The sequence below is a fragment of the Dipodomys spectabilis genome, unplaced genomic scaffold (genome assembly GCF_019054845.1).
Source record: "Dipodomys spectabilis isolate Male_0828 unplaced genomic scaffold, ASM1905484v1 ptg000024l, whole genome shotgun sequence".
Lineage (NCBI taxonomy): Eukaryota > Metazoa > Chordata > Mammalia > Rodentia > Heteromyidae > Dipodomys > Dipodomys spectabilis.
In genome coordinates this window covers 965,677-978,104 of record NW_024870701.1, presented here as the reverse complement: position 1 = coordinate 978,104, position 12,428 = coordinate 965,677, and the positions used below count along the sequence as shown (strand labels likewise).

Sequence of the window (12,428 nt, the reverse complement as noted above, 5' to 3'; positions counted from 1 at the left end):
CTGATGCTAAAGTGTGGATCAAGTGATAAAGCATTTGCCTAGCAAGCACAGCAGCCCACTCAAATCCCAATACCACCGAAAACATTATTAAATAAAAGTAAATAAGTGTGAGATAACTGACTGCTTTACAAGTAGTTATTTATATTTGTGGTTAGAAGTAACTAGCTGATATACTACGTTTTTTACATCAAGTTTTTTATTCTGAACAATTCAATTTCAAGAAAACTTAAACGGCTACTAAAGTCCATTTTTTCATTTATATGAATGGTTGGGGGGGTTATTATTTGTTTCTTTTTTCTTTTTCATCTTTTTGATTATTGTGATAGTTTCACATATGCAATACGGTACTTTTATTCATCCCTGGTATTCCTTATGAACCCTCTTAGTCTTTTAAGCCATTTTTAATGGGCTTTATTATTTTTATTTTCATACATGCATATAAAGTACTTCTTTCACCCCTTTCCATTCACCCTGGAAGTCCACTCTAAAAGTAATTTTCAGAAGATTCTTGTTTCAGAGTTCCTTGAGATATCATAAAACCTGTATCCCTGAAGGATGCTAGTATTAAATCCAATAACCTTTAAAATAAATATTAGCCAGGCACCAATGGGTCATGCCTGTAATTTTAGCTACTCAGGAATTTGAGATCTGAGGGTTGCAGTTCAAAGCCAGCCTAGGCAGAGAAGTCTGTGATACTTTTATCTCCAATTAACCACCAACAAGCTGAAAGTAGAGCTGTGACTCCAATGGTGTAGAGCGCTAGCCCTGAGCAAAAAGAAAATCAGAGCCAAGCCGGGCACTAGTGGCTCACACCTGTAATCCTAGCTACTTAGGAAGCTGAGATCTGAGGATGATGGTTCAAAGCCAGACGAGCAGGAAAGTCTGTGAGACTGTTATCTCCAATAAACCACTAGAAAACCAGAAGTGGCGCTGTGGCTCAAGCGGTAGAGTGCTTGCCTTGAGCTGAAGAGCCCAGGAACATCACCCAAGCCCAGGGTTCAAGCCCCATGATCGACCGAAAAAAAAAAATTTTCAGAGACAGCACTTAGGCCCAGAGTTCAAGCCCATGACTGACACAAAAGTAAAATTTATTATAGTAACTAAGAAAAGTTAAGATACTATCTCTCAAATGTACTCAAACTGTGGTTTATATAACATCAAACAATTAAAGGAGGACTCTATTTATCACTTCCAAAATGCTCTGGCTAAAATTTTAGTATAGAAAATGAAATTCTGTCTTTTCTAGGAATAGAAACTTCCTTAATTTTTCTCAACAGGAAACAAAATCTACAATATTCCACAAATAATTATCCTAGGAACATACAGAAAAACAATACTTTGTATGAGAATTTTTCCATTCCTCAAAAAATGCAAGCCAGGATGAATAGTGAGTGCTTGTAATTCTACCACTCAGGAGGGACAGTAGGATGATTGCTAGTTTAAGGCCAGCTTAGGCTATAGCAAGGCTCTGTCTGAGAAAAAGTAACATATAATAAAAGTTTAATAAAATTTTTAAATTAAAGTCATACTTGAAATCTTTTTTTTTTTCAGTCATGAGGTTTTAACTCTGCCTGGGTGCTGTCTCTGAGCTCTTCAGCTCAAGGCAAGTGCTCAACTGAGCCGCAGCTCCTTTTCTGGTTTTCTGGTGGTTTATTGGAGATAAGAGTCTCATGGTCTTTCCTACCTGGGCTGGCTTTGGACTGCAATCCTCAGATCTCTGCCTTCTGAGTAGCTAGGATTAGAGGCATGAACCACCACGCCCGACCATTTAAAATCTTTTTTAACTTTTTTTTTTAGTTGTAGGGCTTGAACTCAGGGCCTGGGTGCTGTCCCTGAGCCTCTCAAGGCTAGCACTCTACCACTTGAGCCATAGCAACACTTCCTCTTTTTAACTTTTAAAATAAAAAATTTAAGCTAAGCACCAGATACTCATACCTGTAATCCTAGCTACTCAGGAAGCTGGGATCTGAGGATCACAGTTCAAAGCCAGCCCAGGCAGGAAAGTCCATGAGACTTACATCTCCAATAAACTACTCAGAAAAAGCCAGACATGACTGTGGCTCAAGTGGTAGAGTACTTGCCTTGAACACAGGGGCAAAATCCCAGGACCAGTATAAATAAATAAATAAATAAAGTTTTACTACGCCATTGCATTTTGTATAGCATTGGTAGTAGAGGGATGAGCAGAGGTTCCTTCCAAAAAAAAAAAAATGACAAAATGGATTATAACTTGGAACAGCAGAAATCTCAAAAGTGATATAAAATAAAAAGTCAAATTATATAACCAGAAAGAAAAGTTGCAAAAAAAAAAAGTCTTCGAAAGAGACTCCAATAACTTGATTTACAAGTAAGTCAGTGTTGGGACTGGGAAGGTAGCTCAGTGGTAGAACGCTTGCCTTGCATGCCAGAGGCCCTGGTTTGATTCCTCAGCACCACATAAGCAAAATGAAAAAAAGCCAGAAGTGGCACTGTGGCTCAAGTGGTAGAGTGCTAGCCTTGAGCTGAAGAGCTGAGGGACAGTGCCCAGGCCCAGAGTTCAGGCTCTGACCGGACCCAAAAAAAAAAAAACAAAACCAAGTAAGTCAGTGTTTTGAAATATTGAAGGTCAGATAATTTTCATGAGGTGTTATCAGTCAATATTTATGAATATATAATGTAAAGTTAAAGTTAAATATTTGCTACTGATACTTATTTAGCAAATATTTGAATGTCTTTAATAGCTGTTGGTGATACTAATAGTGTTCTACACTTTCGAACTTAATGAAATGGAGTGGAATGAGAACAATTTTTCTTCTATCAGAACTTTTTGTTGTTGATGATGTTTTGTTTTGTTTTTTGTCAGTCATGGGGCCTGAACTCTGGGCCTGGGTGCTGTCCCTCAGCTCTTCAGCTGTAGGCTGAGCACAGGATTATTTGTCAGGAAAATAGTAATTGAGCTGAGAGGAGATTTTTATTCTCTAATCAGTGAGGACCCACTGCATTTTTTTTTTGTGGGAAATAGTCAGCATCTTATTATTTGTAATATGAGCATTTGATACCAAAGAAACATAAGTTTTACAAACTCAGATTTTCTGTAAATTCATGAACTTTCCAGTTTCCAATTTAGACAATGTTGTTTGTTTGTTTGTTGTTTTTGTTTTTTTGGTGGGGTTTTTTGTTGTTGTTGTTGTTTTGGTCGTATGCTGAACTCTGTCTGGGCCCTGTCCCTCATCTCTTCAGTTCAAAGTGAGCGCTCTACCACTTAGCCACAGTGCCACTTCCGGTTTTCTGGTGGTTAATTGGAGATAAGAGTCTCACAGACTTTCCTGCCGGGGCTGTCTTTGCACCATGATCCTCAGATTTCAGCCTCCTAAGTAGCTAGGATTACAAGCGTGAGCCACCAATGCCCAGCCCAACTTAAGACAGTTTTATGTCCCATTGGTTATAATGTATTTCACTACAGCTATGCCTCTGGGATCATCTGAGTCATCTTAACATGTGACTTTACCATGTACCTTGAAGTTAAACACATGAAACTCCAAGGGACTAACTTTTATTTGAATACTTAGATGATGAATGGTGGTGCTCCTCTCCATCAGGACATTTTCCTGAAATGTTTCTATATTCAACAATTAAGTTAGAAACTTCCAAAAACAATGAGGGCAGAACTAAAGCCCAAAGAAGCTGAAGCCTAAGCCCCCCAGAGACCTAAGCCTGAGAGACATGAGGCAAAGCGGCTTTCTTTCAAACCAAATAGACATCAAATATTTCCATTCAGTTGCATTTTCAGGGCTACACATGTAGGACATCATTAATATGTCTACCATCCTGTCTGGTTACACTAATTATGCCAAAGAATTTAATGCCCATCTAGATCCCAAAGAGGAACATGTAGACTGCTGTGGTGATGGTCAAGAGCAGACTGTAAAAGCAGAGGCTGGTAGTGTTGGTGCAACCCTGAGGGAAGCCATCTTTCACAGACATAGGCAGAATAGTCTTGCTAAAGAGATTAGTAGAAGGCAAATAATCAAGGTGAGCAAAGACACAAACATTCTCCTCACCTACGCCTCCAACACCCTGTTTCAAAAGGTATATAGTATTCGGAACATGTAATTATACATACATATCTATATAAAATATAGATATAGATATGGTGGTGTTTTAAATTCTGGTCTAGTGCTATTCCATTTCTTTTTTTCTTGTGGCTGCCTGGAGTATCATATTAGGAATTCCATCAGTAGTTGGATGGGCTGTTCCCAAGTCTTCATTAATCAATTCATTTGTTAATGTTTCATATCAGATCAGTTTTGTTTTTTTTTTGGGTCCAGTCATGGGGCCTGAACTCTGGGCCTGGGTGCTGTCCCTCAGCTCTTCAGCTCAAGGCTAGCGCTCTACCACTTGAGCCACAGCACCACTTCTGGCTTTTTGCTTATGTGGTGCTGAGGAATCGAACCCAGGACCTCAGGCATGCAAGGCAAGCACTCTACCACTGAGCCACCTTCCCAGCCCTCAGGTCAGTTTTTTGAGTGGGGGGGGAACACCAGGAACTCCAGCAGACCTGGGTCAAAGATATGGGGCAGCCCTTAGACCTCTGGCCTTTATCTGCTGTAGGCCACAATCCAGTGGCATGTAGGCACCTTGGGACTGAGGCCAGTGTGTGGCATGCGCTGCTCAGCATGGTCCACACCCTCTGCCAGCCTGATAGGGATCTGCAGGTCACCCATCCCTCTCCTCATTCCTACTGAATTTTTTTTCTTTTTTTTTGTTAGTAGCTAGGATTACAGGTATGAGCCACTGGCACCAAGCTCCCATTGAAGATTTTTAACAATGCATTTTGGGAAGAATAGATTAGAAACCCATGACTAACAGCAAGCAATTAAGACATGAAATAATAGCTTATGCAGAAAATAATAATGACCTGAATGAAGATTGTTACAGTGAGGATTGGAAAATAGAAACAACAGAATTTAGCAATTTATTTGTATGCAGGGAGAAATGAAGCATATCAAGGTGTCAAATCTGACAGAAAAGTGTGTGGCAATGTTCTTGATAAAGAACACAAGAGAGCCAGTCGCTGGTGGTTCACGCCTGTAATCCTAGCTACTCAGGAGACTGAGATCTGAGGATCGCGGTTCAAAGCCAGCACCGGCAGGAGAGACGGCAGGAGAGACGGTGAGATTCCTATCTCCAATAAACCACCAGAAAACCGGAAGTGGCGCTGTAGCTCAAGTGGTAGAGCGCTCGCCTTGAGCTGAAGAGCTGAGGGACAGCGCCTAGGCCCAAAGTTCAAGCCCCACGACCAACAAAAAAAAAAAAGTAACACAAGAGATAGATACAAAAAAGAGAATTTCATTAAATTCGTGAGGCTTATGTGTCTATAATCCCACCAGTGGGGAAAATGAGGCAGGAGGATCTTGAGTTCAAAGCCAGTCTGGGCTACAGAGTAAGACTGTACCTCAAAAAGTTAGGGTAGTTGGGGCTGGGAAGGTAGCTCAGTGGTAGAACGCTTGCCTTGCACTTATGAGGTCCTGGGTTCGATTCCTCAGCACCACATAAGCAAAAAGAAAAAAAGCCAGAAGTGGCGCTGTGGCTCAAGTGGTAAAGCGCTAGCCTTGAGCTGAAGAGCTGAGGGACAGCACCCAGGCCCAGAGTTCAGGCCCCACGACCGGACCCAAAACAAAGGTAGCTGGCAGGAATTTCACGATGGAATATTCTGAAAGCAGGTCTTTGGACTGTCAAGAGATCTCAGGGAAGTAATCTGAGCTACTCAAGGGTCTGAGATCTGATGATCATGGTTCGATGCCAGCTTAGGCCAGGAGTATTTGTGAGACTTATATCTCCATTGAATTACCAAAAAACTAGAAGTGAAGCTGTGGCTTAAGTGGTAGAGTACTAGCCTTGACCAAAAAAGCTCAGGGAAGCAACTGGCACCAAAAAAGATTTCCCAGGTGTGATGAAGTGGTACAGTGCTCACTTTCAGCAGAAGATCTCAGGGACAGTGCCCAGGTCTAGACTAAAAGATCCATGACCAACCCAAAAAACAAAAAGAAATCAGGAGATTAGACAGGGAGTGATTAACATTCACAAAAGTTCCACAAATGTAATATTAAATCTGAAAGGTACTCACTAGCTTTGGCAATTAAGATGTAACAGGAGGGCCTGGATGTAGCTAAGAGATAGGGTCTATGTTTGGCATTCCCTAGGTCTTAAGTTCAGGGAGTGAGAGTAGTACTTTTGTTGCTGGTGACATTTGCAAGCCACAAACCTTTCCCATTTGAAATTTTGTTGGTAGAAAAGGAGACGTGATGATGTATAAACTTCTCTTCTATGACTATGCCAAATTAGACAATCAATATTTGTATCTGAAGAAAGGATTCAGAACACTAGAAGAAAAAAAGGAAGATGGGGGAAGGATGACTTGGTTTTTGTCCAGAAAGAGGCTTTTTTTTAATTTTGCGAGTTTTTGTTTGTTTTTCTTGTGTGTCTGTCATGGGGCATGAACTTTGGGATTGGGCATTGTCCCTGAGCTCTTGAGCTCAAGGCTAGTGCTCTACCATTGAGCCACAACGCCACTTTTGGTTTTTCTGGTGGTTCATTGGAGATGAGAGTCTCACGGACTTTCCCATCTGGGCTGGCTTTGAGCCTCTATCCTCAGATCTCAGCCTCCTGAGTAACTAGGATTACAGGTGTGTGAGCCAACAGCACCCAGTGAGGCTTGGTTTTTAAATGATGTGTAAAGCCTATAAGAAAGAGAGGTTATGCTGGGCATGGTGACGGTGGTAAATGCCTGTATTCCCAGCACTTGGGAGGCTGAGACAGGATAAATGCTAGCTTCATAACAAAATCCTGTCTCAAATAAACAAGGAAAGAAGGTAAAGTTAAATAATTTAGAATAAGAGACTGACAGATTTGAATGTAATCCTTGAAGAGATAGGAAGGTATGGAATCTATTGAAGAGCAAGGGGGCTTCTACTCATTAGGAAGAAAATGAATATTCTCTATCCTGCAACTGACTGAAGAAAGAAGGAAAGATCTTACAAATGTGTTGCTTGCTTAGAAGCCAGAAGTGATGGAATTCTATCTGGGTAGCTTTCTCAGTGATAAAAGAGACAGCAATCATCAAAGTAATTACAGTATCTGTTATAAACAGATTCAGGCCCCTTGAGTGATTAAATGAGAAACATTGAGGTAAGTATGAAAAACAATAACAAAATTATTAATTTGGGAGTGAAAAATTGTTGGCAATTTATACTTTCTTTGAAATTTTTCTCCAATTTACTGCAGTGCAAATGTGGGTTTTTTTGTTTTTGTTTTGTGGGGGTTTTTTGTTTTTGTTTATAGTTATTTTGTGGGGTTTTGTTTTTGTTGTTGTTGTTGTTGTTTGTCTGTTTTTTGTTTTTGTCAGTCGTGGGGCCTGCACTCTGGGCCTGGGCGCTGTCCCTCAGCTCTTCAGCTCAAGGCTAGCTCCCTACCACTTGAGCCACAGCTCCACTTCCAGCTTTTTTCTGCTTATGTGGTGCTGAGGAATCGAACCCAGGGCCTCATGCATGCGAGGCAAGCACTCTGCCACTGAGCCAACTTTCCAGCCCCCAAATGTGTATTTTTATAATAAAAATGTTTTAAGTAATTGCACCTTTAGTAAAGCAGGCATGAAAGCTGCTCTGTGATGGGTAAACATGGTGCTAACAAATCTTGAGATAAATTATGGATACTTAAATATCTGTTATTTATTGCAAGTGATTATGGTGAAACACACTGTGTTAGTATGTTTACCTTTAAAAAATGTCATCAGAGTTAGAATACCTAGCTTTGAGTGCTACTGATACAGCCTAAGTAAACAACATTCTTTCCAGTCCATTCTCTTACTTATAAAGGAGGAAATGAGTGTCCCGTAGAAGAGATTTATCATGATTAAATGAGAAGCATATGCAAGTGTCTTAATATTAAAAGTGTAATTATTGGGGCTGAGAATGTGGCTTAGTGGTAGAGTGCTTGTCTAGCATGCATGAAGTCCTGGGTTCAATACCTCAGTATCACATAAACAGAAAAAGCTGAAAGTGGTACTGTGGCTCAAGTGGTAGAGTGCTAGCCTTGAGCAAAAGCAGCTCAGGGACAGTGGCCAGGTCCTGAGTTCAAGCCCCAGTACTGGCAATAAATAAATAAATGTGTAATTATTTCAGCCTATCTTTTACATATGATATATACATTATAGCATAGTTAAATAACTTGTTAAAAATTATTTAATGGCTCAACCAAAGTTTTATTTCCCAAGTTGAATACAATGAAAACAGAAAGCAAAAGAAGTGTGAGGACTCTAAAAGAAGAAGTTCAAAAGCTGGATGATCTTTATCAACAAAAAGTTAAGGTGAGAACTTTCATAGTTTGTTCAGGTTAGTCAAAGTTCTATCATCATTGATTGATTAAGCACGTATTTACCCTATCTTTAAAAAAAAAAAAGGAAAAAGAAAAAGGAAGAAAAGCCATCTATAGAGGCTAACACTTGTAATCCTAGCTACTTAGAAGACTAACATGGGGGAGATAGTGTTTCGAGAAGCAGTTCAAGCAAAAAATGTTTGAAACCCATCCAGCCAATAAAAAACCAACACATGAAATGTGTAATCTTTTCTCTTTTTTTCTCTTTCCTTTTGTAGTACTGGCTAAGCAGGTCCTCTTACAACTTGATTCATATCCCTTCAACCCCATTGTTTGAGTTTATTCTCTGCAACCCTAATAGGAAAATCTAAGCTACTAACCTCACCTTCAGAAACCTAGAAATTGACTTTAAATATATACTTTTCCTGTATACAATTGATACTACTATGAAATAATGACCTAGCTAATTTATGTTCATGGAAAATTTTTAATCAAAGTATCAAAATTTGGACTAGAGACATGGCTCAAATAGTGAAACACTTCCCTAGCAAGCCCAAACCCTGAGTTCAATCCCCAGTACTGCCAAACAATAGTGGGGAAAGAGAATCAAAAAATTTTGTAAGTCACACTTGAAGATGTTGCTGAATGAATGCTCTACAGCCCTCTTGTAAAAGGTCACGTTTGTGTTGCTAGTATAAAATTCCCAATGGAACACTTTCAAATCTCCTATGTGTTAAACAGTAAACATCCTGAAGATACAAATATTGCAGCCTGATGTTTCCCTAAGAGCTTTACTTAATTTTTAATCTAGCTTGAATATGTGGATATAAATACCAAAGAAATAGAGATCTATAACCATGATTTTATCCTGGTAGGAAGCAGAGGAAGAGGATGAAAAATGTGCTAATGAACTTGAATCCTTGGAGAAACACAAGCACCTGCTGGAGAGTGCTGTTAATGAGGGACTCAGTGAAGCTATAAACGAGTTAGATGCTGTTCAGAGGGAGTAAGTTCACCTACCAAGATTTATATGTCTGTTTCCATTTTATTTAAAACTTCTGTAAGTAAGGAGTGTTTTTTAAATCAATTTAAATACCTGAAATGGCTGGGCACAAGGGCATACATCTATTGTCCCAGCAACACAAGTAAGCACAGGTAGGGGGACCATAGCCAGGCCAGCCCTGGAATCATTCCCCAGTTATAATGTGGGGTAGGAGTGAGGCAATAGGTAGGGAGGTAGGTGTTAATCCAAGCCAGTTTATGTAGAAGCTTGAGGTTTTTGTGCTTACTATTTTGTTTTATTGCTTACGAAGAATCTTTAAAAATGCTTTTATTTCTCTTTAAATGATTGGTTGCTGGACTCACTGTAGCAAACAGCATTTAGACCAATTACAGCTTGGTTTTATTGACTATAGAAATAGGAAGTAAGCTAACTGATTTGTTAATATATGTTACAGACTTCTTAAACAAGAGTTTTTCTTCTGCAGGTACCAACTAGTTGTACAGACCACAACTGAAGAAAGACGCAAAGTGGGAAATAATTTACAACGTCTTTTAGAGATGGTTGCTACACATGTAGGGTCTGTAGAAGTAAGTGTGAAGGTTTTCTTGCATTCTAAGAAAGACTTGAAAACTTAATGGATTTCCGCTTTGTTTCTATATAAATTCAATGGTAAATATTTATTAACTATTATAGTAAAACTTTATCAGAAGCTGGACACCATTGGCTCACACCTGTAATCATAACTACTCAGGAGGCTGAGATCTGAGGATCACAGTGCAAAGCCAGCCCAGGCAAAAGATTCCATGAGATTCTTATCTCCAGTTAACTACCAAAAAGCTAGAAGTAGAGCTGTGGCTCAAGTGGTAGAGTGCTAGCCTTGAACAAAAAGGCTTAGTACCCAGGTCCTGAGCTCAAGCCCTAGGACCATCACAGACACACACACACACACACACACACACATTTTATCAGAATTCTGACTGGTTTGATGAGCAGATAGAGGGTAACATTTGTATATTTTATAAAATAAATTGTTTGCATAAATATTATAACAAGTGATTTTCCTTTCTATAATTTCATATAGACACAGAATAAAGTCTGAAGTCTATTTACCCTATCCTCAGGGACTCTTCATGTAGCTTGAAAGTTCATCAGTAGGCTAGGAGTATAGTTTAATGGTAGAGTGTTTGCTGTTATGTGCACATCCTTGAGTTTAATCCCAGCACCATAAAAAAAATCAACACACATACACACACACACACACACACACATACACACACACACACACACACATAGGAACTCTGAACTGTCAGTGGCACATGAATATAATCCTAGCAACTCAGGAGTTTGAGATCTTGATAATCATAGTTCAAAGCTAACCTAGACAGGAAAGTCCATGAGACTCTTATCTTCAATTACAGACCAAAAGGCCGGAAGTAAGTGAAAAGCAATAAAATTCGTGCATTGCATAATGAGGACATATTTTGGGAAATGTGTTGTTAGATAATTTCATTGTTTTGTAAACATTAAAAATGTTAGTTGAGGTCTGGGAAGGTGGCTCAATGGTAGAGCACTTGCCTTGCATGCAGAGGCCCTGGATTCAATTCCTTAGCACCACATAAGGAAAAAACCAGAAGTGGCGCTGTGGCTCAAGTGGTAGAGTGCTAGCCTTGAGCTGAAGAGCTGAGGGACAGCGCCCAGGCCCAGAGTTCAGGCCCCACGACCGGACCCCAAAAAAAAAAAAATGTTAGCTGAACAAAATAGGATGTCATTATTAAATAGTATCATAATGTAGAACCATCTTTGTGTGTGTAGTCCATCATTAACCAAAACATTATTGTATGGCACGCAACTATATGTTAGAGGTGTGTGCATGTGTGTGTGTTTAGGAATATAAAATAACACCACGTAGGCAAATAGATACCTCTGGGGAACATCATTAAGAAAACACAAAAGTGCCCAGGCGCTGGTGGCTCACATCTATAATTCTAGCTACTTAGGAGGCTGAGATCTGAGGATTACAGGCAGGAAAGTCAATGAGACTCTTATCTCTAATTCACCAGAAAGCCGGAAGTGGCGCAGTGGCTCGAATGGTAGAGCTCTTACCTTGAGCTGAAGAGCTCAGGAACAGCACCCAGTCCCAGAGTTCAAGACCTATGACTGACAAAATTTAAAAAAAAAAAAAAAAAGACAAAAAGAGCCTATATAATGGATACAAGAATATTTTTGTATTTTTAACTTATAGCTATTACTCTTCTTTGTAAATTTCACACTTTAAACAAAATTCATGTTTTTACACTAATAATTGTTCATTGTTTCCACTAGAAACATCTGGAGGAGCAGATTGCTAAAGCTGATCGGGAATATGAAGAATGCATATCTGAAGATCTCCTGGAAAATATTAGAGAGATTACAGAAAAGTATAAAAAGAATGCCGCTCTTCTTAAGACTTCTGATGAATGAAGATAGAATGTTGAATTTCCTGTCCTTTGAAAATCTAGTTTATCAGATGAAAATAGGGATAACCTGAAATAACATGTTGACATGTAGAGGTTGGTTTTGGGGGGGAGTCTTTTTGGTTTCTTTGTTTGTTTCGTCATGGGGCTTGAATTCCGGGTCTGGATTTCTGTCCCTGAGTTTCTTTTACTCATGCTCTATCACTTGAGCCACAGCAAAACTTCCAGCTTTTTCTGAGTAGTTCATTGTATATTAGAGTTTCATGGACTTTACTACCCAGGCTGGCTTTGAACTGCAATCGTCAAATCTCCACCCCCTTATACAGCTAGGATTACACGAGTGAGCCACTAGTGCCCGGCTTTGTGTTATTAGATGTGTAAAAAACAGGTTTTTTATATTTATAGTTAATAAAATTAAATCAGTGGAGTGACTTTTCTCCCATTTTTTTCACCTGATTTCCCATTTCCTTGCTTGAGACTTGAGTTAGTGAGAATGTCAATAGTGTGTTCTGCATTAGCAAACTAATATGTGGCCACAACATGCATTTTCACTTGTACGTGGGCCATGACTGCTCTCACATGAGAACAGCAGAGTTGAATAATAGCAACAGAAACTATGT

The 12,428-nt window shown here is 39.4% G+C and overlaps 1 protein-coding gene across 1 annotated transcript in view; it reads left to right on the top strand.

Annotated features, from left to right (window-relative positions):
• Window positions 1-11,987, top strand: part of Ndc80 (NDC80 kinetochore complex component) — a 49,048-nt gene extending 37,061 nt beyond the window's left edge. The window contains exons 14-17 of the mRNA XM_042675236.1: window positions 8,252-8,344; window positions 9,228-9,358; window positions 9,840-9,942; window positions 11,678-11,987. Coding sequence (XP_042531170.1) covers window positions 8,252-8,344; window positions 9,228-9,358; window positions 9,840-9,942; window positions 11,678-11,815 — 465 coding nt within the window. The 3' untranslated portion in view covers window positions 11,816-11,987. The remainder of the gene's footprint in view (window positions 1-8,251; window positions 8,345-9,227; window positions 9,359-9,839; window positions 9,943-11,677) is intronic.
• The last annotated feature ends 441 nt before the right edge of the window (window positions 11,988-12,428 follow it).